General features: G+C 35.6%; 1 protein-coding gene across 1 annotated transcript in view; it reads left to right on the plus strand.

Annotated features, from left to right (window-relative positions):
• DMD (dystrophin) overlaps positions 1 to 27,399 on the plus strand; it is a 1,988,221-nt gene that overhangs the window by 1,188,208 nt on the left and 772,614 nt on the right. Inside the window, 1 exon segment of the mRNA XM_054695791.1 lies at positions 21,751 to 21,926. Within this exon segment, the coding sequence (XP_054551766.1) occupies positions 21,751 to 21,926 (176 nt within the window).

The following is a 27,399-nucleotide window of genomic DNA, read 5'->3' on the forward strand; positions in this document are numbered from 1 at the left end:
AATGAGGAAGTAAAACATTTAGTGGCGAAGGAACAGCATTTGTGGTAACTTTGCCTAACTTACTTTTGTATCTTGAGCTCATTTTACTTCCTACTTTATCTACTGAATTGTGTTTGCATATGGAGTCACACTTCTGCCTCAGACCTGCCACTCCTCTTTTTAGCATGGTTAGACAGAAGAGGAGACACTTTCATTAGCAAACTTATCCAGTTTAAGTGCTGCAAAATCTCCCAGGCAATAGTCTGGGCAACAAAGGGATAAAATCTGAAATTTAGAGGTGCCTGGTTTCCCATGCTTCTAACAGTTGTCATTTTGGGTGGATAACATTCCTCAGCTTTCTTTAGTTTATGGACTCTCGTGGTGGGAATAGCAGGTTTTTAGCTAAAATTATTATGCTGCCTAGCTGTGGCTCTAGTGCATCCTGAAGAACTTGCATTATTTACAGAGGCCAGGCCATCGTTTTAAATCCTGTTGCTTTGATGCCTGTTATCATTCTTGACAAACTCTTCTAGCCTGTGGTCTGTTTTTCTCTATTTACTTCCATTTATTTTCCCCGACAACCAGCTGAGCAAAGATTTACATAGCTTTTGTTTAAACAAACCCTGTACAGTTCACTCTTCAGCCAATATCACACTTTCGAGACAGTTGCATTTGCCTGCTTTAGTCCCAGATTCTGTTTACTTACTATAAAAAAAAAAATGTTTGTGCCCACATTCCTGTCTTTGTTAAATCTTGTATAGACACACATGAAAAACCAGAAAGCTTGGCTACTCAAAAAGTCATTAATAATGAGATTTTTAGCTACTGTTCCTGCTTGTAAATTCTTCATTTCACATAATATAGTCTCAAAAGACCACAGAGAATTCAGCCTGGCTTATCTCTGTGTTGCAGATGATGGTTTCTAGTCTTACCCAATCCCAATGCAGCTTACTTGCCATCCAGGAGTCTATTCAGTTTCCATCTGACATTAGCGTATTAAAAAGATTGCAGAATGACAAGCAACAATGTTCTTATTAGAAAAGTAATCAAGGTTTAGAGCCTGTCTGTTATGAAACATCTAGCTTCTGAAAACATCAAGTTTGGCTACCAGTGACCCAGATACCTATTTAAGATTCTCCCCCACGATAAGGGAACTGAAATGATTAACATACTGATAAGATTTTCCTCAAATAATCTATTTATTTCAAAATTATTCTTTCAGCTCTTAATTACAATCTTTTACTTTTCCCAGGGTCTTCTTTCTACCTCTGCAACACATTTAATTACCTATATTCCCCAACCTGCACCATATTAAATTTTTTATGGAACTTTTATAGGGTAATTTATTGGAAAGATGGTCTAGAGTGTCATTATGCTCCATGAATGCCCTATTTTGACAAAGGGATTGCTAAGTTATATTGAAATCTTTTTAATCCACTGTCCTTCTGCTTAGATGTAAATGCAAATCTGTTCTTCACATTTGTGATTGAATTGAACTTGAAAAGTACTGCCATATTGATTCCTTCTGCAAATAAAATAAATTAGATTTTCCCCAAAGTTGCTATATTCTCCCAAGAGATTGGTTTGTTTTCTATTGTAGATTTTTGTGAACATGAAGTATAACGTCCAGTCATAAAAACCAGTAAGATGTCTTTTTTAATCAATAAATAAGATGTCTATTCTAATCAATAAAGTATTTTAATTTATTTCTAGAATCATTTCCATTCATACCCATCTCCACTCACCCTCTGCCTAACAAAAGTATAAGATCAAAGAGAAGGTGGGGGGAAGCATAGAGATACCCTATAATCTTTCTAATAATAAATGTTTTCCTATTATACACATATTTCATGGCCATACAACTAAGGCACTTGAATGTGAGTCTTTTCCCACCTCTTTTGTCCGGGTACCTTTTTTAGTCACCAATATCAGTTTTAAAACTTTGAGAATCTCAATATGAAAGGAATTGTAAGGAAATCTCTGATGCATTTAAGAAGACAGTTGTCTAAAGGCAGAAGTATATTTCTTGTTTGTTTCCTAAAAATTCATCTAAAGCAGTATTTTAAAATAGTATAGGTATCAAGAAGTCAATTTGTATTTTGTGCCTTTTATGACAAAAGCTGCCTGTTAATAAAAGGGAATAAAATAGTATTAGACATGTTTCCTGCTCTCACGAAATTGCTGTCTAAAAGAGCAGTATTGAATCTGGTGTACAGATAACCATTATACAAAGTGCATTGGAAATTCTGAGGCTAGGATGATTTTTTCCAACCGTGGAGTTTAGAAATAGGGACGAATGGACTTTTATACAGGCAAAGGTGAAAAGCAAGTATAGAGTAGAAAATAAAATGTACTGTTTTCTGTGACCCAACCTATAAAATAAAAGTATCAGTGCATATGGGGTTTGTGAGCAAGGATATGTGTTGCTGTTTAGATGGGAAAAAAGAAAGAAAACCAAAAAAGGGAAGCTGTAACTTTCACTAGGGAAATCATTGAATCAATTTTAGGATATCTAAACATAGTCTCTTCTGCAGCCTTTAAAATGTGTGAATTTGAGATACACTTGCGGAGTCAAAAACATTAACACAGTATAACATTGATTACAAAAATGACATGCGTATAAGTATATAAAATAAATTACCAATTGTGCTTTAAAATGCAGTCTTATAGAGTTATGTACATTATTTGTACAAATCATATGTGTGATTTTTGTGATTGTATAAATTAAAGGAAAATGCCAATTGCAAAATATGGAAATGTATAGGGTACTTGAATGGAGAAAGTGTGATGTAGATTGAATAGGATGAGACAAGTGAAAGACTGCAAATGATCATATTTATGTAGCTATCCTAAATTATATATACTTAAATCATTGCAAAATAAAATTAAAAATAAAAATGCAACGCGTAGTTACAGGAAACAATGGAGGATTAATTCAGAAAGGTAGTCCTGTTATCTGAGAATCTTCATAGTCCTTTTGACACTTACTGTTTTATTGACCTGACCATAGAGGAGATGCAGCAATTTTAGCCTGTGTCTTCACAGCTTTGGTTTTTTTGACTTCTGTTGTGTCCTCAGTTCTTTCACTACTGGCTGTGTATCAAGAGGATATACCACTTTTTTCTGCTAGATTTTTTTTCAGCATAACTTCTTCACCATCATCTATGAGTTTGGTTTTCATTCGTCCTATTTATTTTTTTCATTTTAATTATATTTTACATCATTGTTCATTTTTAAACAATATTTGCTTCCCCCACCCCCTCAGGTGTAGTCCCCATAGAGTTTCCTTCCCCAGTGCACCCGTGCACCATCACCTCAGTCCCCTGTGCTCCTCCCTCCCTCCCTCTGACCCCTCTCCCTCCTCCTCCCCTGCAGGATGTCTCTGATTTGTAATTGTCTGTTTTTGCTTTGTTGTGTTTTGTGCTGTTATTATTTTTTTACACTGATGTCTTATTTCGTTCCCCTCTATTCCTGCTATAAGTGAAACCATCCGATATTTTTCTTTTTCCTTCTGGCTTATTTCACTGAGCATAATTCCTTCTAGCTCCATCCCTCTTATGTACATGTGACCATCATCCTTCAGCTATCCCTCACTTCCTGCAGGAGTGTCTACCAGCTCCCACTACCATCGCTACCACAACACCCTCCAATTCTCACTCTCCATCGCCTTAGGTGCCCTTTATGTTTCTTTGCACTCACGATCACCTTATGATGTTACACATCTGTTTTCTCAGTTGTTTTGTCTATTTCCTTCACATAAGGTAAGACCCATCATGTGAACATGTGTGAGGGGAAAACTTGGTCTGAAGTGTTACTTGGAAAAGTCAGAAAACAAGCACCACTTATTCATTGCTTCCACATTTGCCGTTTTCCTTGCACAAACCAGCATCTTTAAAAATTGATTTAAAGCCAATGAATACCTTGCGTACTGCAGGCTTTAGGGTCAAATAAGAAACTAACGAGATGGCAGGTAGTCATCACTTACAATAAAACTGTTTTGTTCCTCCTGGCAAGTTTTCCCAGTAGTTCACATTACCAAATACAAACTTCTCCTGAAAACCTAAGTCTAAATCAATTTTTAGAAGATAGTTTTTATTAGCAATGCATAACAGGGCTGAAAAGAAAGAAATTGAAATGTAAGAATCAGGTGCTCACTCAGAAGGTTTCTTTTTATCCCCACAGAAGCACAGGGTGGTAGCTGCTTGTAGTATTAATTTTAAAATTTTAAAAATGAATAAATTGAAGATCAAGTGGCATGCTGAAAGTCACATTGCTGATCAATAGACAAATCGTTTTGTCTTGTAAATCAAATCAGTCCCCTGCCATTCTTTGATAAAGCACCATTGTCTCATCAATGTAGATAACTATGTAATAAGCCTGATTTTCCACATAGTAGATACTGTTTTCTTAAACAAGGCAGACGATAACCTGATTTTTTACGATTTTTTTATATTTTCCATTATAAAAGGGCAGGTTTATTATAAAAGGAGAAAGAAAAACAGAGGCACCTGTATGGTCACAGACGGGCAGGGGAGCTGCCGTTAGAAAGTATTTAAATGTGTACTAGAAAACTATAGGTGAGAGTTAATTATTAACTGTTTTTTTTTTTTTCCAAAAAATTCTGTACTTGTATAAGGCAGAATAGACATAATAGAGAGCTGGGGTATAAAAACTACGATATTTGAATATTTGTGATCTTGCTTTTCTTTCCTATGCCAAAAGAAGATGATTAGCTTATGGATTTAACAGCCATGGTCAGCTAAATCTTTTCACCGAATGGGAAAAGATTTTCACCACTTTTTCTCCAACACTGAAAAATACAAATAAAGGTCTTAATTGTTTGACAAATTGTGCTGAGACTTATAAGTGATTAGGTAAAACATGCCACATTATTGTTGGCCTGGGTGGACTTTTCACTCTTGCTATATTTCAGATGCACTTCATTCAACCTTGTATGTCTATATGATAAAAGATAATGTGCATATTTTCATTAAAAAGATTGGATAACATTATTTATTGAAAGATAGTAGTTTAAAGACTTAATCCACTTGTACACCTGATCTGTCCACAAAACCTCAATAATCTAAGTGTAAGAAGAAAGCTTCCCCTACCTGTGTATAGCTTGCCAGCAAGTGCATCTGAAAGAAATTAGAGCCTTGTTTGTCTTTTTTCATCATGTTAGTACAGGGCTTTTCAATAAAAATAAATTACTTTTGAGTACATTTGGACAACAAAAAGAGAAAAAGATCCATTTGATTGATAGTGGACAGAATTTTCATTAAGTTTAACAGCAAAAATACCACAATTGCATCATTCACCTTGTTTCAAAGGAGAACAGAAAATTAGATGCAATGAACTCTACACAAATGTTCACTATGCATACTTTAACCATTAAATACATTATCAAGAATCATGTCAGCATGACATTCCAATATAGCGGCTTTACAAAAATGAGTAATCTAACCTAGAAATGCTATGGTCCTCTCTAAATCAGCTTCAAACTTATTCTGAGCTGACATTTTTCTTTATTTTGGCCCACATTATGTTTTTTTTTTTAAATAATGATTGCATTTAATTGAATATACAAAAATTAACATAAAAGACAAAATAGTGGGCCTCCCCTGGTGGTGAAGCGGTTGAGCACTGGGCTGTGAGGCTACCCGCAGCCTCTGCAGCGCCGGTTTGTTCCTCGGCCACCGGCGAGGGTCCCTCCAAAAAAAAAATATATATATTTAATAGCAAATCCTATATAAGTTTTTTTTCTCCCAAGAAAAAGAGGCATAATAATGAAATACTTGGTTTATTATTGTCATGATAATTTAAATTTGTATAGAATTTTTCCATTTTCACATATGCTCTTCTTTTCTTGTGTATCTCTAGTATTTAAGTACCTAGTCTATACTGAGTAATGGGAATCTTACTGACTTCTGTGATAATCAGACTTGCCCTGGGTCTGGTATCTACAGGATGACTTATGCAAGTCACTTAGGTTCCCAATTCCTTATTTTATTTTTTTAACCACTTGATGTATGATTGTCATATAGAAAGCTGTGTATAGTTGATGAGATTGGGGATCAGTATGCATTCATGAATCCATCCCATGATGTATGCCATAAACATATCCATTACTTCCAAAGCCTCATTAATATGGGAATAGTGGCACATACTTGCCTATCTCAAATATTTCTGTGGGTCTCAAGTGAAAGAATCTGAGAGGACTTTGTAAAGGTATATAAACTTAAGGTATTACTATAATAGATCATTGCAGTAATAGTGTAAGCATATTATTGATAATATTATGCCATGTGCAGCACAGTCAAATTTTGTATATGACAAATGCTATTCCTAGTTTGAACAAAGGATCATATCAGGAGAGATGAGAAGATAGATACTCAAGTTTTGCTATTGAATTTGAAGTGTATTGTAAATGTCTCAGATTAGTCCTCTTCCCCTGTTTTGTTTTGTTAGTTTTCTTTTTTCTTTGTTAAATAATAGTTTACTCTTTTCATTGTGGTAACATTAGGATTCTCCCCATCGGTTATCACCACCTGTCACCAAATCACACAGAGTCCACCACCATAGTCCTCTGTGCTTCCTTCGTGTTTTGTTTTTTTTTAAAACAACATTCTTTCATGCAGGGAATGTAATACAGCTGTAAATGTAGAATGCATAGCTAACATTACTTGTCTTTACTTATTAAAACACCTAAAGTACTTATTTAAAGAAACAAATTGAGTTTTTTTAATTTATTGATTTATACTCTTCTTCATTCCATAAAGGATTAGAGAAAGTGTATAAAACATTTCAAACTATAGAATGAAATACAAGTAGAAAAATTTGGAACCAGGGCAATAAACTAAAGTTTTATATAAAGAAAAAGGATTTTTTTTTTTGGCATAGAAGAACTGAAGTGTAGGCCAGAAGTTCCCAGGTTGGAGGTATAGAGATGTGGGTATAGTTCGAGGATTCACCAGAGACAGAGGGGGAACAGAACAGGTAGATTTACTTAAATACACCACTGAGGGGAGCATCAGGCAAGACAGGAAAGTTCTGTTCTGCCATGTGTGGGTTAGCTCCATGGCGGGAATCAGACTCAGGCCACAGCAGTGATAGCATTGAGACTTAACCCCTAAGAAAAAAAGATGTGAAGTGAGAGTTCTCAGGAAACATTTCTCACTCAAGACAGCCCTTATTAGCTTCTAGTTTGAATGTTAGTTTTCAGCCCCATTTGTTTAGTTTTTTTCTCTTTTCTGTTGCCTTTGAAGTTGAATACACAAAGACTTTGCTAAGGCTGATTCCAAGTTAGTTTCTGCTGCCAGAGTTTTATTCTATGTATGTTATGATTTCAGGTCTTACATTCAAGTTTTTTATCTATGCTGCATGAATTTTTGTGCGTGGTGTAAGTGGTCTGGTTCACTCTTTTGCATGTGACTCTCCAGTTTTTCCAAGACCATGTTTTGAAGAATTTGTTTACTTCATATATTTTTAGCTTCTTTGTCATAAATTAGCTGTCCATATATGTATGGACTTACTTCTGGGCTCTCAATTATCTTCCATTTATCTGTTTGCCTGTTTTTATTCTAATACCATTCTGTTTTGATAACTATAGGTTTGTAGTATATTTTGATGTGAACTGTAATATCTCCATTTTTATTTTTTTTTCCACTGGATTGCTTTGGCTATTTGGGGTCTTTTGAGGTTCCATAAAAATTTTAAGTTTCTTTTGTTCTATTTCTGTAAAGAATGCTATTGGGATTTGATCAAAATTGTATTGAATCTATATATTGCTTTAGGTAAAATGGTTGAAGTATAGTGTTGTAGACTTGAAACATATGATATAAATGAAAGTTTAAGCAATAATAATAAAACGAAATTAGAACTATTTCCAACTAGTTCCCTAACATATGTTTATCTTAATAATTGTAAATCATCCTCATTGAATATACAAGTAGCTTGTTCATAGGCACCAAGTAAACTTTTAATAACCCTTCTCTTTAGATATTTTCATGGTAGACATTATTTATTCAAATCTAGTATCTAGAAAAGCACCAATAAACACTGCTATTAAATAACATTAGAGAAGCTTAACAATATTACTTGAAAAGTGGTGAAATATTATTTATGATTTTGTATTTATTTTGTCCACTGTTCTGGCTGTATCCAAAGTCACTTTAATAGTATCTACTTGAGCAAATAATATAATGAATTATACTCATTGGTCCTGGTATCTGAGTAGATTAAACGAGATAAACTTACTTAAATTCTGTATTTAAGCATTAAAATACAGCATGGGAAAAGCTATTTTGTGTATTTGCTCACTCTTAAGTTAAAAATCCAGACAAGCTCTTGCTTGGGTAAGATCATATTAATTGTTTTTCCAAATTAGTATAGCCATTTTTTTTTTCTGATTGTAATGGTATACTTTTTATTGTAAACATACTTTTTAAGTGATGGAAGAAAATGAAAAATAAAAATCACCAGTGGTCTTATTTCCCAGAGATCACATGTAACTCTGATTTGTATATTCATCTAGTCTTGTTCTAATCCGCCTCACTTCAGAAATTCCCACTTACATAGATTTGTCAGTGTCCTTTAATCATATATCTTCTTGTTCTGTTCTTGTACGAAGGAAGTTTACTTTCCCCATGTCAGATGCAGCAAGTGGTTTGTACAACGGTTCATGATTAGCCAGAGGCCCTGGAACTCACTCAGGTGATAGACAATTGGCCATTACACTGCTTCTTATAGAAGACAATGGTGCACTTACATGGTCACTTTATTTCGGGAACTGGGGACAGTTTTGTTAGCAAAGAAAGAAGTTATTTTCAGTAGCTTAGAAATGTGAAATTTAATTTTCATACTGCAAAAAAAATTAAACCACAGACACAGGCGCACATGTCCACCATCAGAACAAGTTGTCATACAAACCCAAATTAGCTGCCTCACGTCGTCTTTGTTAGTGGGTATTTGTTTGCTCCTTGTTCAGTCATCCAGAAATACTCTTTGGCAGGAATAGATGGAAATCAGTTGAAGTGACTTCTTCCCATTTTTAAAAATTGGGATGACATTTGCCCATCCACCATGTTGACATACTTTCTCAAAGACCACTGACAGCAGGGCAGGACCTTATCATACGAGTTCTCTCATTGCCCTGGAATATAATTGGTCTGGGGCCAGAAGTTTTTAGCTCATTTAGAGCTGCAAGGTGCACTTTTAAAATTCCCTCACCTATTTTGGGCTTCATTTCTTTCGTACAGTTATTCCTTTTCCAGTTTGATGAGCATTTTCTTTGACAGAGCAGACAAGCACAGGATTTGAACAGTTCTGCTTTCTGTGTCATCTCTATCCCGAACTTTCCCCCCTTCTGCCCCAACCAATGAACCTACTCTTCCTGGTTCTTATTTACTCAAATGGAACTGAAAAGTACCTGAATGTTGTTCTTATCATCACAAATCTCAGTTCCACTGAGATTACAAACTCTGTTTCTGCAGTGTTTGTACACTTCTCTCTTGTAATATTTGTCCTTGTCTATGTGTCCCTTAATTCTTCACTGTTCACATACTTTTTAAATCATAGCTCATTTGAGGATCCCCTGTACAGTGACATGTACCTTGTTAACCACCACCCTTTAAAAGAAAAAAAAGTCATTGGGATTGTTTGCTACTGTGCTGTCAGTATTATTCTTGAAAACCTCACAGGTCTCTTGAGTCATTTCCTTTTAAAATTCAAAATCATAGGATTGCATTCTTTCCCTTCTTAAGCTCATAAACAATTTATCTTACAGATTGTCCATTTGCATCATTGTGTATGGGACTAGAAGGGTAAATAGTATAATATTCCTGAGGGGTCACTAAGTCTGTCTTCATGTAACCTGATTAGTCTTCTGAACCCTTTTAAATTCTATCTGCAAATGAATGAGATTTGCCACTCAGTCTGACCTAGCTCTTTTCTTGCAAAAGAAACACGTATATGCACTTTGTAAAGTGGAAGAAAGGAAGATTTTCAATTTGTTGGGTATCTTTATTGTTAATATCCCTCAAGGAGGTGTTTAAGTAAAGAAAGATTAGTAATTGAAAGTCATAATTTTCTTGTTTCTTAATTAAAGTCATATGTATATAATATAAAAATGATTTGGAAGGGGAAGAAGAGCTTATTCCTATATAAAACTCAAACCTGTCAAATTTAGTTCATTACATCAGTCTGATAAGCTATTTTGTGTAAAATTCAGACTCTACCATGCAATTTATTTTCCATGCTTTCTTGCTCTGTATGACTGTAGTGGGTATAATGAGGAAGTGTAGGCGGATGTCCGGAGAATTGAGAAACAACATAGTTATTAAGTGTTCGATTTGCTACATTTGTCAAGTGATTCCACTCATAAAACCAACACCTCAATCAAAAATGAGAACATTTCCATCACCTCAGAAAGTTTATTATTCCACTTTCTAGTAAATTCTTTCCCCTCATAGAAACCTACTGTTTCAATTTTTATAAGCATAGTTTTTGTCTGTTCTTGAATTCATATAACTGGAACCAGGCTGTATGATTTTCATCACCATAGTGTTTTATAGATTCAGCCATATTGTGAACATATCAGAATTTCATTCCTTTTATTACTGGTTAATATTCTATTGCATAAATGTACCAGGATGGTATATTCTCTTGATGGACAATCAGGTTGCTTTCAGTTTGGAGATATTATACATAAAGATGCTGTGAATGTTTGTGAACATGTCTTTGGGGTGAATAGCTGCATCTAGTATTTAGCTTTATAAGATACTGAGAAAAGTGTTTCAAAAGTGGTTGTGCCATTTTACACTCCCAGCAATGACAGAGTGCTCCGTTTGCTCAACATCCTCACCTACGTTTGATCTTAACAGTTGTTTTAATGTTTGCTATTTCTCAGGATATAAAGTGATATCTTGATATGGTTTTAATTTGTATTGCTGTGGTGGCTAACAATATTGAATATTGTATGGTGTATTTGTTGGCCATTTGTGGAAAGCTATCACATCTATTTAAGATGGTGCCCTTCTTATTGGGTGAGAGTAATATTATTTTGAGATAATTGCCATTGGCATAACTTGGAAATTGGAAATGATAGAGACGTTTTTCTTTTTGTTTTTATTTTTCTGAAGACTCTAGTGGAAAGCATTGTTGCTGCTTGGGCAACAGTGCATTGACTTTATAAAAGCCGTGCCCCATGGCCGTGCCTGTCACTAATATAAAGTGCCAAACATTTTTATTTTCTTTAACCAGCTGCTGCAAAGAGTCTCTTTAGAGACATCAACACTAATTTGTTGTGTAGAAAGTCTACAAGGTATTTAAAAATAGACATATAATTTAATCATGATTTTTTTTTGCCACATGTGCCATGCTCTCAAAGATGTCTTCAACATGCACCAAATCTGTGCAGTTTAATGGCATACAAATGAAAGAGACTCATCCATTACATCATTTAGTTAACCATTTTATATTGACTGGCATGGTGCAAAATCTAGAGGTAGAAAAGAAAATATCCTTACACTAAAATTCATAAACGTCCAGTCACAATAAGGAAGTTTAATTTTATTTAGACATTTTATCTAGGCTACTGGAAACATAAACTAAACACTATAAAGGTCTAGTAAGAGTTTACAGGATAGATAATATCCAACTGAAAATTTGTTCATAAGAGATAATATTTGGGGTATACCATCATTTATCCATCTAACAAATGTGTTTTGAGCACTAGTACAAGAGGCACTTAACTATGCATTAGGAATGGGGAAAAAACTGACAATTCCTACCTTGTGGGGTTCACAGTCTAGAGCACAGGAGTGAAAAGATTACATAAGTATAAATGAGGGCATCATAATGGAGGAGAGAGAATGGGGAAAGTTCTAGGGAATGGCCAAGTTATCACTTTGAGTTGTTCAATTGTGCTGAATTGTGGACAAAGAATTAGTCATTTGGAATAGACTGGTAAGATTTCTCCCAGGAATGCTAAGAGGTTCTGAATGTTACGTAAGCTACATGGGCTTCGTTAGGCAGGTACTTAGGATTTAGTATGAGTATTTGAACAGAAAATCCACTACCCAATGATCAGGATGATTAATCTGGATAGAATGTGTAGGGTGTTTTTTGAGTGAGACTAGCTGTAGAAAAACAATTAGGAGGGCTTACTACTAAGGTTGCTAAAGTGTGGTGAGCAGTTAAGTTAAAGGGCAAAGCAATGTTGATAGAATCAACTGGGCTAAAGGTATTACAGATTCAGTTGGATTTGGATTGGGAAAACGCAATTGAAAGGGATAAAACTGAAAGGGATAAAACACAGATGCACTGGTAATATCCAGCCTGGAAGTGAATGAATACAGATGTCATTCAAATAAACAGTGAAGTCAACAAGAGAAACCAGTATCAAAAGGATATTAATGTTGGATTGAAAATGTTTTCTTTGAGGTTTTAGTCAAATGAAAATGCTACGGAGTAGTTAGGAAGCATCCCTAAAGATAACAACTGAGAAAACCTTAATATTTGATAATTGATTCTTTTCCTATATAAAAAGATGTATAAGGAAGCAAAACCAATAGAGTTGTTTTCAACTCTTTTTACAACTGTACTTGATCTTTTACAGATTCACACGGATAATTCTGGAAGGTCTAACAAGTGTTGCTTCATTCCTCTAGCTGTTTTATTCTTAGATTCTTCTAGTTTGTATGTGGTTAAATAGGGTACAAATTGTTGACATTGCTCACTTTTGCAAATAGTGGAGAAAATCCGTTCTTGTGTCTGACTTTTCGGCTTTGCACAATTGTTTTTTATCATCTCCTTTTCTCATCTAATTCCATGAAAGAATGGAGCGTTTTCATACAACAGATAATGAGTTGGAAAATAAGAAACCTAACCTCAGAAATTAAGGCTGTAAAAAAAAGAAGAGTCGCTTGTGTTTAATGCCTCTGTAACTTGGCGAGAGGGACATATAAGGCTTAGTGATGCTCAGCATGTGTTTAGATGTGGATTGTTAGTTGATGTCTTGAGGGTTCTGTAGTCTAAACTAAATGCTTAAAATCAATTAATTGATGTTAGCTACGGAGATGTTTTTATCCCTCTTATCTTATTCTGCAGTCTTTGCATTCTCAAGAGCCTGAGAAACTAAACCTTACCTTGATAACTTGCTGTTTGTGGTTAGAGATGAGACATGGGTAAAACACAATTGTTTAACATCTCTTTTACAGAATAGGATATTGTGTATATTTCATAAAATTGCTTTTGAACCTCTCTTAAATGAGAAAGCATTCAAGAATATGGTACTGCCTTGCCTAGTCTCCAGTTCAGTTTATCAACAAACACTTTTGAGCCATTTTTAAGGCAAGCAGTGCCTGGGACTGTGCCTGGTAATAAAAAGAATGGGGAAAAAAATCTCTACTCAGATATTTACAATCTAAATCATCACAACCTCTATTTCTTTCCCTGACCATCTCCCCACTCCCAGATATATATAGATATATCTGCAATCATACACACAATCACACATATTATCTTGTTCGCATAGCAGTGACAATAGCTGCTTTATAATACAGCATTGTATCTAGTCATTTGCTTGCTATACTTTCCTCCATTACACTGAGTGTTGACAGGAAAATACAAGCTTATTTATCATTTTAAAGGCATCAGATACAGATCAGTCTCCTCAATATGTGTTGGAATGGATCATGTTGAAGAGAACACTTAACCTGCATTGAACACGTTAGCTACATTAAACAGTCATTTTGAGCTGAGTACAGAAGTCCTCTTTATTCAGGGCATGTTTAATTCCTTTTCCCTTAAAGAGCAACTTGAAAATAGTGGAAATCATCTTTGTCCACTGATTTTTCTTTTTTAGCTTTGGATGGGAAAAATTTAGGATGGGTAAAAACAAGCAGTTTCATGAGAACAATATTCTTTTTTTTTTTCACATGTGAAAAAGCAAACTGCCTCTTCACTTTCTACATTTTGTGCATCGTGAGACTGATCAATCTCTTTGCCAGCAAAAGGAAATAAAATGCAGTAGCCTAGAGATGTAGCAATGGACCAATGATTATAAAATTGCTCCCCTCACTTCCTTATGTAGATATTGTCATGGAAATATTCAGGGAGTCCCAAAATATGTTTGGATTATGACTGTTAGCTGTGAAGTTCCTCATAATGTTTCCAGTGACAGTGGAGAATCCAACCACATTTGGAGCCAAGCCCGTACAACAAATCTGCACTTAGTTCTGCCAATAATGATTGTTATATTTTCAGCCTTAATATTTTCCTCTGAGATTCAGTCCAGTATCTCCAATTGCCCATCTGATATCCTTCCTTTCACTCTAATTTCTAGTGTATGGTGAATTCCTCTCTCTTTACCTCCCAAATATTACTTGATTCCACCTACTTTCCTTTATTTTAGCACTGCCTCCCAAATCCATACCACCATCTTCCTTCTCCTATCTACCATGATATCCCCCACTTGATTCTCCCACTTCTACTCCAGATCATCTCTTATCCATTTCTTTTCCTGCAGCCAAAGATGATCAGCACTTAGCATAGTACCTGGCGAATACGTCACACTCAATAAATAATTGTTTGGTCAGTTAGTAACTCACTGAGCGAAAATATCTGGTAACCACAACATGTACCAATAAGGACCTACAACTTTGCAGAACCAATGAAATTAGACCTTTGAATCAATTCCTTGCAGCCTGTAGTCAGTTCTGTTTATACATCTTGTAGCTTTTAAAAACAATATTGTTGCTTTTACACACCACATCTTGCGCCTTTGCGAGCCACCAAATCCCTTTTTAGGAGACATTTTTTTTTAGGGGGGAGGGGAGGAGAGAGGATTGTGCAATATATTCCACAATGAAATATCTCATGTTTTCAAAAACCATCATAGTAATTATGTGGAAAGAATTTTCTGCCAGAAGATATATTTTCTATTATCAGGATCACTTAGTAAGAGAGCAAGCATGTTTATAGATAAGAGCCTCTGTTTGATCCAAGAAAGGTCAATTTGTTTTTCTAACAAATGTAAGTAAATGGAGAGAAAAATAGCTCTTCTATGTTCCAGGTATTTCTCTCGAAGTTCTAATGAATGATTTAGAAGCCAAGAAAGATTGAATAAATCTTTGAACCTAGAGAAAGCTAACATTGATTTTAGCAAAGTAAAACCTATTAACTTTGCAAAGTTGTGTGCTTTAAAACCACAGTTTTTTTTTTAAACAAGGATTGCTAATTCAAATTACTTCATAGAGTACTAGAATGCACACATACCCCTCCTAAAGGCATTCAAATTATTAAAGTTTTAGCGATAAAACATGCTTGAGTATAAATTTGTCTTGTAGCCTTCAGTTTCAGAACTCCAAAGGCTGAGATTTCAGAACTCCAAAGGCTGAGATCTCTGCTTGAAATTGAGGTATACATGCTTCAGATTTGTTTTTAGTTCTTGGACTTTTTGCACAAAGCACTATTTCTTGGGATAGAATGAAAAAAAAAATGTTGTACTTAAAGCAATTTATGATGAATTCATTTGGTGTCTATGTTAATAGCTGTGTTGATAATGAATGTATATATCACTGATGTGGATGAGATAAACACATCCAAAGGAAATTTCATTGTAATTTGATATTAGGTAAATGTCCCATTAAAACAAATCGCTACTGTACATAATTTTCCTTTATTTCATTGGCAGGATGTTTGCTTTGGAAAAGGAGCAGTCTAATTCTAGTTTTAGGAGGAATTCTCATTATTCTTTTATAGCAACCATTATCAGGAGCAGATGGGGATTTGTACCAATGAGCACATTTACTATTAAGCCACACAGGAAAAAGAGGGTATTAGATGAAATCTAACAAGAATACCCTCCCTTCTACCTCCAATTCCTTAGGAAACTAACAAAAACATGCATGTGGTTTCAGCATTATTATTAGTGTGAGACAACAAATGTTTACTGGAATGCAAATAAAGTGAGACCAGGAGAAAAAACAGGTTGAAAAGATACATTATTTATTTCTGATTATTAATTTGTGGAGACTGTTTCTCTCTCTTTTTAAAGATTTATCTATTTATGCATACAAGAACTGGGGTGCAGGTCAGATGTATGGGAGGGCAAGAGGATTTACCAGAGACAGAGCGGGGAACAGAATAGGCAGAATGACTGAAATTCACTGCTGAAGGGAGCAGTGGGTGAGACAGGAGAGGTCTGCCGTGCCTTGTGGGTATCTTGCTGCCTGGCCAGAATCGAACTCATGTTGCAGAGTCTGTGGACAGCTTCACAGCACTGCGCTCAACCTCCTGCACCACCAGGGGAGGCTCTGCTTCTCTTTTATTTGATTTCATTTTGTTTGTCTATTACTGTAAAGTGTCTATATGTACTTAGATAAAAATGGAATCTACGTTACACTTCAAGTTTGGAGACATATGTAGTGGTCAAGAGAAGAAAAAGCTCTTTTAGCTTTACTTAACCATCAGCTATAAAATCTAATACATACATGAATTATTACTAGAGAATAAAACTAAATAGAAATATTTTATGAAAACTTATACCATAGAGGGATAGTTTGTCCTCCCAAGAACTCTTAAAGTGCCTAGCAGAATACCAAACATTTAAGTTGAGCATTTTTTGATAAATAATGAGTTTGAATCACAAAGATGATCCCTTACTAGGACAATCACAGAAGTAGAAAGCCAGTTGGTTTTACTGGGGTTGGGAGGTTAGATTCAAAGTGCGGAGTAACTGGGAAACAGGCTGCAAAGGTTGGGGTGGGGAGAAGCTGTAGAGGCCCTTAAGACCTTGATCATGAGGCTAATTTTTGGATTTTTTCTAGTTTATAGCTAAATATCATCCCTGAACTCAATGTTCTGGGTTCTCCTAGATCCTTGATTTTTGCTTCCTACAATTTTCATTATTTTCTCAAGAAAAAAATGCCATTTGAGCCATTTTCTCTTTTCTCCCATCCTTCCTGCTTTTATATACTATTTTCCCACTCCTCTCTCTACCTTTTTAAATCCTAGATTTCTCAAATTTCGCCATTTTTCAATCTTTGTCACTATCCTCATGAGATACTCCCATAGCACCAGGTCTTCCATCAGGAGGAATTACCGAGTTCACAAATGAGCTAGGTTGAATGTGCCCTCACGCTGAGCGTTTTGCACGCCCTAGGCGTTTGCCCATTTGTGTAGTCTCCTTACAAAAATTCATCATCAGATAAAAGTTGAAAGATCCCTTCTGCTGCATATTAAAGTCTCTGAAGACAGTGATGATTATAAGTCTCTGAATTAATATGAGAGGTTAACCTGTTTATCTTGGAGAAAAGAACCAGAAGCTGTTTTTTCAGACTCTAACCTAAACTCTAGAACAAAGAGGGGCAAGGAGAATGACCTTAATCAGGATCACAACAGAAAAGTGGTAGTGAAAGATAACCCCTCATATTTTTGTAATGAAATTGCACACTAAAACTCTATCTGAACAATTCATGAGTCTCTATTGGGTTTATATTATTACATATTTTCAATTGACCAGTGAATAAACTGAGCCAGTGATTAATTTGTCTCAAAGTAAATCATTAACTATTACAATTGTCTTTTTTTTAAGATTTATTTATTCATGTATACAAGAACTGGGGTACAGGCCAGAGGTGCAGGAGGGTGAGAGGATTCACCAGAGACAGAGTGGGGAACAGAACAGGCAGACTGATGAAAAACACTGCTGAGGGGAGCAGCGGGCGAGACAGGAGAGGTCTGCTGTGCCATGTGGGTAGCTCTCTGGCCATCCAGGGATCAAACTCATGCTGCAGAGGCTTCGGATTGCTTCATAGGTTGCCTCTTAACCCCTGTGCCACCAGGGAGGTCCTTGGTTTTTGACACATTTCCTGTTCACCAAAGGCTTGTTTTTCTTTCATCTGCTCCCCTTAGTCATTATCTTTTTTCCCAATCACCTTTATATCTTCTGTTTTGTTATTCTTCAACCTAGTTAGTGATATTTTGCCAATTCTTTATCTCCTACATAGCTTATCCAATTTGTTACTGTACAATTTCCCATAGTGGTGTCTTAGCTAATTCTTTTTCTTCATTTTTCACATTTTCCATTCATTGTATTTTCATACAATTTTGGAAAATTTTACAAATACACTTTTTAAATTTATGTAGTATTTTCACATAAAACATCCTGGGTTCTTTTACTCAAATTTTTCCCCCTATAAAAATAGAGCATTTCCTTCCTTGCCTTTATTTCCTCTTCCTTTCACCCAATTTGAACAGTCTTGGTCTAAGATACATGTATCAGTTTCTGTAATTTAGAGATATTTCTCAATATAGAAAGCATATAAGAAGTTGTGAATAATTTTGTCCAATAATTTTAAAGTATGTTTCTCTGCTAACTTGTTTCTTGCCTATATTTACTTTAATAGTGTGCTGTTTTTGGTTGTAAAGAACTAGGGTAGGGCCTCCCCAGTGGCTCAGCGGGTTGAGCACAGCGCTGTGAAGCTGTTCGCAGGCTCCTTGGTGCTGGTTCAATTCCGCCCGGCCCTGGGCAATTCCCACATGGCGCAACAGCCCTCTCCTGTCTGGTCCGCTGCTCCCCTTAGCAGGTTTTTTTTTTTTTTTTTTTTTTTTTTTTTGGCCCTTTTGCCTGTTCTGCTCCCTGCTCTGCCTCTGGTGGATTCTCTCATCCTCCCGCACCTCTGGTCTTTACCCCAGTGCTTGTATAAAGAAATAAATAAATCTTAAAAAAAAAAACAAAACTGGGGTATAAGCCAGAGGAGCCGGGGGCATGTGTGATTCATCCAAGAGAAAGTAGGGAGCTGAACTTGTGGATTTACTGAAATACACTGCTAAGGGGAGCAGCGGTCAAGACAAGTGCAGTGTCTGCTGTGCCATATGTGGGTTAGCTCTCTACCCCGGGATCAAACTCAGGCTGTAGTAGTAACAGCCCTGAGATTTAATTCATAGGCCACCAAGGAGACCCAACGTGTGCTTCTTTTGTATTCCCCTTTCCACCATGGATTCTGTTTCAGTTAGGGTACAGTGAAATTCCAGGCTTTATGTTGTGAAGAAGCTCACTAGTGGAGTATGATACATACTCCTTATTACGAATAATGCTTTAATACTAGAATCAAAACACAATAAGCTTTCTAACTATGATGAATAATCCATAGATTTAATTATGATTTTCTTCCTGTCCAAAACTTAGACTAGATGTTAATTGCCAGAAAAATAGATAAGGATGCTTAAGACACTGATACATTAATATGATATTAAAGCTTGGAAATGTCATTAGTAGTGAATAATTCAGTAATTAAACTATTTAGAAGCTATGGAATTAAAAGTTATTTATGTTTTTCACTAAGTGAATAAAGTTGATTGAGGTTTTACATTTAAATTTGTAAATGAAATGTCATGTTTTTGGGTGCAGAAGCTAACTGAAAAACATCATGGACATATTTTTTACTTCCTTTGTTGATCCATTATTTTGCTCTTTTATGCTTTATCACTGAAAACTCTCCCCAAGTAGACCATACACTGTAAATACTTATCCTGATTACAAAATCTCCTCACACAAATGTAATAGGCAATTTAATGAGCACTTCTTTCATAAAATTAAAAAATCAGGTCCTCATTTGGGACTCTATATAAATGAGATTTAGACCTCACAGTTTTAAAGTAATACTTCACTCTTAGTGATTCAATTCTGTCTCTTATCTGGGAAATAGAAATAAAACCCTTGTTGATTCTACAATTGGGTTGTAAAAGTCACGGTAGCCATCAGCTCTGAAGGCGAATGGCCAGGATCAGAAATACAAAGCAAAAGAGCTGAGATAAAATTTCTGAAGCAGCTTTAGCTTTATAGCATTATAAACCAGCAACAAGAATTCTTTGATTACTTAACAAAGATTCAGAAGGCATTTACTCTGTCATCTTTCTACACAATGTGTTGTTCCCAGACAAGCAATACCAGCATCTCCTTGAAGCTTGTTAGAGAATTCTGGGCCCTCCACAGACCTCAGTTCTGAATCAAAATCAGCAATTTAATGAGACCTCTAGGAGATTCTTGTGCACATTAAAATTTGAGACTCACTGTTTTAACACATGTCTAAAAGGTGCTCCATGCATTTTTTAAAAGTCTTATTAGTGGTTGTAGGTATTGGACACCAGTGGTGTTACAAGTAGGAGTCACAATCTTTCTCTGCTTCTTCACTGATTTCTGTGTTGCTGGCAAAGTTTCCTCCCCTCCAGTAGTCATCACAATCACATTATCTAGCTTTTGTCCAAAACCTGAGTCTTTCTTAAAGGTTCCTGTTGCCTCTAGCCTTTTCTTTCTTGCCCATTGTCAAAACACTACTTTTAGCCCAGATACTTATCTCCCAGACACCTCTCCTCGCTGTTTTACCTGTGTCCCTGCCTTAACACGGGCCTAAAGTGTCTCAGAATTGTCCAGAAGCACAGTCCCAGTCTGTCACTCTTGTATTTTAAACTTGAGTCAATTTCACTTGTTGTCTAATGAATTGCAGACTCATTAAAAAGCCACATCCTTTTAGTCCAGCCCCCAAGAGATATGCAAGGCCATAACTCTCTTTAAACTCCCATTTCCTACAGTAACATAGAGTCCAGATATATTTTCCCAAGCAGTCATGGAAATGACACACCATATACCTTGCTTGCTCCTATCCCCTTACTCCTAATTCCATCTGCCTAAGGCCTACCCATTTTTTTAAATTCCAATTCCCTTCAGAAGAAGAGGGATATAAAGATATTAGACAGTTAAAATCACGTTTAACAGGAAAGTGTTTTGCACACTTACCCTCCTCAGTAGCATAAGGATGTATGAGTACTTTAGGTTTAAATATGGTAGATACCTCAAGTTCTCACATGATTTCATTTTCTACACTTCAGATTTAATAACAGGTTATTTTATTGTCTTGCAGATTCTAATTATAATTTTTAAAGGTAGAGAATAATTGCCTTTTGTTTAATGGTAAAAAGAATTTTTGTTTTTATGCATATTTGGTTATAATAGTCTTTTTGAATGGAACAATTTATCTGACACGCTTAAAATTTCCTTCAGTATAAAAAGTAGATCTTTAAGTTTGACACCATCAGTGACTCAAAATAATATTCTGGGGTCTGTAGATTTTTTAAAAGTTTTTATCCCTATACCTTAGGGAGTTGTTGTTAAGCTGCCCCTAAAAGCAATTAATGCTCAGTTTTATGTGTTTTTTTTTTATAATGCAGAATGCATGGATGGAAACAGAATTTGAAATAAATTTCCTTCTAGTGTTGTAATGAATTTGTGTTTAAATCTCTTGAGCTTTTTAAAAATACTGTGACTGAGCTATGTTCCTTTTCACCTCACGTATCCACAGTCACTAAGAAACCCAAATACTTTTTTTACATTTAAATTTTACAGTGTTTCAAAGACTATTAAACATGGAACATCCTTGTGGGGACAAGAAATCGAATTTGCTCTTAAGAAGGTTCCCAACTAATTGATTTGTAGAACATTATCACATCCTCTAGCTGACAAGTTTTACAAAAATAAAAACTGGATCTGAACTGAGCGAGCACTCTTTTTTACTGACACATGAAAGGTATCTTTCTGTCTTGTATCCTTTGGATATAAGCATGTCAGTTTCATAGAGAAACTTTCACATGAAGCTCTTTTATTTCCTTCTCTCCCAGTAGAACTGCATGTGGTAGCACATTGTTTAATCTTTTCTCAACTAAAGGGACACAAGGCTTCAAGTTTTGTTTTGCTTTTTTGGTATCTCACAGGAGCTCCAGCATGGCATCGGGCAGCGGCAAACTGTTGTCAGAGTATTGAATGCAACTGGGGAAGAAATAATTCAACAGTCCTCAAAAACAGATGCCAGTATTCTACAAGAAAAATTGGGAAGCCTGAATCTGCGGTGGCAGGAGGTCTGCAAACAGCTGGCAGAAAGGAAAAGGAGGTAAGGTGTCGATCAAATAGGAATTCTAAAATTTTAGCGGAGCTAGTTAAGCTGTCCTTAAAGATTTAGGGAAAGAGGATTAGAACCAGGTGAAAAGCACTAACATTAAGGAACCCACAAACCATGAGTCAGTAACAGTAACACTGTTTTCTTTTTCTCATGCTAAACTATGTAGTTGTTGCTAGTTGAGTCAGCAGTGCTTTTCTGCCATTTTAAAATTTCAAGTTTGTTTTAAAACCACACATGATTGTTTAACTATGAATGCCTCCAGTATAGTCTAGCTGTAACAAGCTGAATCTCAACTATTTTTTAAAGAAGAGGAATACAGGAAATTCTAAATAACTTTTGTGAGAAAAACTTCTGTTTGGCAGATTTCGTAGCAGCTACAAATGTCACTGTAATGCTGAAAAACACAATAGTAATACTTACCTTTACTTGTACTACATTTGTTAGTGTGTTCTTGAGGAGGGACTTGGGCAGAGCATGCTGAGATCTGAAAGGAAAAATAAAACTCACAAAGGTTATTGTTGAATTCAATCATCATTTAACTTTCCCTTGAATGTTTTGAAAGCACAGAAAGCCAGGTGTGTGCTGCAGTCAGAAGGCACAGATATTCTCATAAACCGGATTTTGTATTATGCTTCCAGTTGTGGATGCTAATGTTTCCTGTTTCGTAAAGGAGGACTTGGCCTTTCTTTACCAAATGAGACTATTGTTACCAACGGTGATAACTCAGTTCTATTGCCAACCTCATGTTTCCTACCTATCATCTACATAATAAGTATATTTTAATATTCAGAAAGCTAGAACAGCTCACTGATGAACATCAACCTATTAGAAAGGTTTTGGAATTATGTCCATTGTCATCGCCCACCTCCTCTTACTACCTTTGCTCATTTTTCATTATTCAGAAAATAGCTGCAATTTATGTTCCTCTACAAAAATGAGTGCATTAGCAGACCTACATATTCACAGACAAACACATCTTGCAAAAGTTAAAAATTAATGGCATCATCTAAAAACATTTTTTGCTTTAAAACTTGGTTTAGAAAATTATATAGAGATTTATTTGAATTTATGTAAAGACATCATAAAATGAAGACCCCAACTTTGTATTAAAGTACTTCCTTGGGTAAGTCATATAATTTTTTTTTCCAAATAGAAATCCTTCTATTAAACACACAACTATCCCATTATTTCAGTAACTGATAGGTTTACAATCTGAACAAGTTTAAACCTGTGTAAAGTACATCATTTCTGAACTAGACTCAATCTAGTCTAAAACAAGATGTTAAGAAATGCCAGGATTAAGGAAACTTAAATAGCATACTATAAAAATATATGTATCTTGAACTCATAAATTGGATTAAATTGTTTGGAGGAATGCTTTTACTTGTATGTAAAGCATTATTTCTCATTTTAACTGTCTCACATAGTACTTGAATAGAGCATATTAATATCTCTGACAACCCTTTTTCACCTGAATTTTAAAAATCTTTTTTTTAAAAAGGGTGATTTTATTTTTTTATTTTATTTTAATTTTTTTAAAGATTTATTTATTTATACAAGCACTGGGTATAGTCAGAAGTGCGGGAGGGTGAGAGAATTCACCAGAGCCAGAGCAGGGAACAGAACAGGCAGACTGACGAAATACACTGCTGAGGGGAGTAGGAGGTGTGGCAAGAGAGGTCTGTTGCACTATGTGGGACCCTTGCCGGGCATCCAGGGATTGAACCGGTGCTGCAGAGGCTGTGGGCAGCTTCACAGCCCAGCGCTCAACCGCTGCGCCACCAGGGGAGGCTCAAGTTTAAAAATCTTACCTGTTGTTGATTTCTAAATCCCAGCTAGAACTTATAATGAAGATAAGGCAACATGGCTGTTCTACCAAATAAGATCTAAATATTTAGATGCTACTAAGTTTAAAGAAAGTGGTATGCTGACCCCATTGTGAAATATTATACAAATTGTAGGTTAATTACAGCTAGGGATTTGCCTGTAATTGGTTAGAAAAATTTCTCCCATTTAAACATTTTGACCTACATTAAATATTGCACTTTTGTACTTTAAAAAGTCAAGATCAGCTTCCTTGAGTTTTTTTTTTTTTTTAACTCAGCTTTTAAAGTTGTCTACTTCATGCTGCATTTTAAAAATAAATGTTAGCATATTTAAATTTCCACTGAGATCAGTTTTCTAGCATACTTCCTCAGGATTTTTGTATCATTTGAAATTTATGAAATAAAAAAAATAATAAAACATAAATGCCAGTTCTACTAGCACATTCACAGTTATTTCCAAGCATCTAATAGCAAATAAAGTACAAATAAATAAAATAATAGTATATAAAGACTATATTAACCTAACAATTATGAGAGGGCTGTAATCATAAAGCTATTGTTAATCAATGGCATGCTTTCAGTGTAGCTCAAGCAGAAGTTAGAAGGAAATAGAAGTATTTATTGCACAGGTGAAAAATAGGATGACTATTGAAGTTGACTAAAATATTCTTAGTTTGCAGGGGGCTTTATTTTTTTTTATTTTTTTTTAATTAATGCAGGGGGCTTTAAATACAGCTATTGAAAATATTTAAAGTTTCTTAGGTATGTATTAAATTATACACATGAAGGGGTATAATTTAAGCAACATCTATATGAAATTGTGGAGCCTTATAGCTACATAATATTAACCCCTTCTCTTTGAAAATATAAGATATCCGACATATAAGAAGGAAATTTTCAGAAAAATTCAAATAGGATTGTACATCCAGTAAAGTTGGCCTCGGTTGGATTTAAATGAACTGTAAATTTAGCCAATTTGCTATACAATTTAAAACAGAAAAATCACTGTTGCTTCAGTTATATAGCAGAGGAATTGAATAACATCTCTAGGTTGAAACGTGATAGTGATGATTGTAGAGACGACTCAGTTATCAGAATAGTCCTTGTAAGTGAATGGATGCAAATGAAAACCTATGGTCTATAAAGGGAAGTCTTAGGTTAAAGCAAGCCTAGGTGTAAAGACTCTTAAGCCCCATCCATTGATAGAATTCTCAGGGTGCCATGAACTTGAATAGGTAAAAATTACCTAACCACTAATTGGAATTTAGTATCCCTTTCCATTTGTTTTTTTAATATTTTATTTTATTTAAATTTTTTAATTTAGATTTATTTATACAAGCACTGGGTACAGTCAGAAGCGCAGGAGGGTGAGAGAATTCACCAGAGCCAGAGCAGGGAGCAGAGCAGGCAGAAGGACCGAAGTACACTGCTGAGGGGAGCAGTGGGTGGCAGGAGAGGTCTGCGCCTCCTCCAGTGGCCGGGAGCAGCCGGGGATCGAACCGGCGCTGCAGAGGCTGCGGGCAGCTTCGCAACCCAGTGCTCAACCTCTGCGCCACTGGGGAGGCCTGTATCCCTTTCCATTTGAATATAGACAACAAGCCAAAGTAATACTAACAGTGAAATCACAGATGTTTTCATATCTCATTAGAGTTGTTTTGAATATTTCATGATATCATTCATGTTTTTCACTGCTTCAAAACTGCGGTTGTTATTAGATCTGCCACATGATTTTATTAATGTTAACAATAATCACATGTATTACAGCATCACAATTTTTCTATTTTATAGCTATATTTTAATGCAGTTGTTTTCATTTGGAATTCTATATATTTTGTTCTTCTTTTTCTAATTCCTTGAGTTGAGAAAAAGTTTATTTATTTGAGCTCTTTATTGTTGTTTGATGTGTCCTGCATTGCTATATATTTCTGGGACACAAAACAAATAGCAATGAACTCATGAAGACTGAAATCATACCATGCATCTTCTCAAACCATAAAGGTATCAAACTAGAAATCTATTATCAAAAGAAAGCAGGGAAATACTTTAATACATGGAGACTGAACAACACATTCCTGAAAGAGTCCTAGGTTAATGAAGAATTCAAAAAGGAAATTTTAAAATACCTGGAGACAGGGGCCTCCCTGGTGGCGCAGGTACTTGAGTGCCATGCTGTGAAGCTGTCCGCAGCTTTGCAGCACGGGTGCTATTTTGGCTGGTCGGCTAGGGTCCCACATGGCGAAGCAGACCTCTCCTGCCTTGCCCACTGCTCCCCTCAGCAGTGTATTTCAGTCAGTCTGCCTATTCTGTTCCCACTCTGTCTCAGGTAAATCCTCTCACCCTCCTGCACATCTGCCCTGTACCCCAGTTCTTGTATAAAAATAAATAAATCTTTTAAAAAATACCTGGAGAACTTCTGATAACATAATGCCAGGCATTTGACTTAGAATAATATAAGTGGATCAAAGGTTGAATGGAAGAGGTAAGCAAGGTAATGGGAAACAGAATTCCTCAATTGAGGAATCTCAGAATCATAGCCCACAACATTTAAAAATGTTCTGAGGAGATTATCTTTCTTCCTTCCTTTAGACAAGTATGATATTGTCCAATCTGTCCCCATTTCACAGATAAGGCAACTACATATGAATGCACATTTTGAAATTGCAGTTTAAATTTAAAGGTTACTTGATTGAAACTTTTTTCTTGATAATTTTCTTTTCCTGTCTTCAGTGAAAAATTTCAAGCACATGAAGAATTTGAAAAAAAAAGACAATGAATACTTCCTCTTCTCCTTAATTTGTAGATTCAAAAATTGTTAACATTTCACCATATCTGTTTTTTCTTTCTCTCCCTATCTCCCTCATATCTACCTTTCTCTAATACAGGGTATAATGTGTGTGCGCATGCACACACATTTTTTCTTGTTGTTTTAATATTTGCCTGTATGTTATATATAAATACCCTTACACTTCACTCCTAAATACTTAAGTGTGCATCTCCTTAAAATAACTGCATGCCTTATATTATCATACTTATTTATCAATCTCAAAAAATTAAATTTAAAATGCTATTATTTAACAACCAACCCATATTCAAATTTCACACTATGATTCAAAAGTGTCTTTTATATATTTTTTAAAAGATTTACTTATTCATACAAGCACTGGGTACAGTCAGAAGCGAGGGATGGTGAGAGAATTCACCAGAGACAGAGCGGGGAACAGAACAGGCAGAATGACGAAGTACACTGCTGAGGGGAGCAGCGGGCAGCAGGAGAGGTCTGTGCGCCATGTGGGACCATCGCCTGGAGGCCGGGGATCAAACCTGCACTTCAGAGGCTGCGGGCAGCTTCGCTACCCAGCACTCAACCGCTGTGCCACCAGGGAGGCACGTCCGTTGTATTTTAAAATAATGCTTTTTGTACTACCAATATCTCATCACATTACATGTTTTACATTTGCATTTGCTTTTGTAAAGGGTAGAAAAAATTTTTTTCCTCCACCCTCTTAGGTTTATTGTCATGAGGCTATAAATTAAACCAACTAGAGAAACATTAACAGGAAATAAGTCATACACACTTTATTTGCTGTTAATATTTGTGTATGGCTTGATAGAACTTCTAGGGGAAAAAGAAGTGAAAA

This window comes from Talpa occidentalis, unplaced genomic scaffold, assembly GCF_014898055.3.
Source record: "Talpa occidentalis isolate TD23 unplaced genomic scaffold, MPIMG_talOcc4v2.1 talOcc4.15, whole genome shotgun sequence".
Classification (NCBI taxonomy): Eukaryota; Metazoa; Chordata; class Mammalia; order Eulipotyphla; family Talpidae; genus Talpa; species Talpa occidentalis.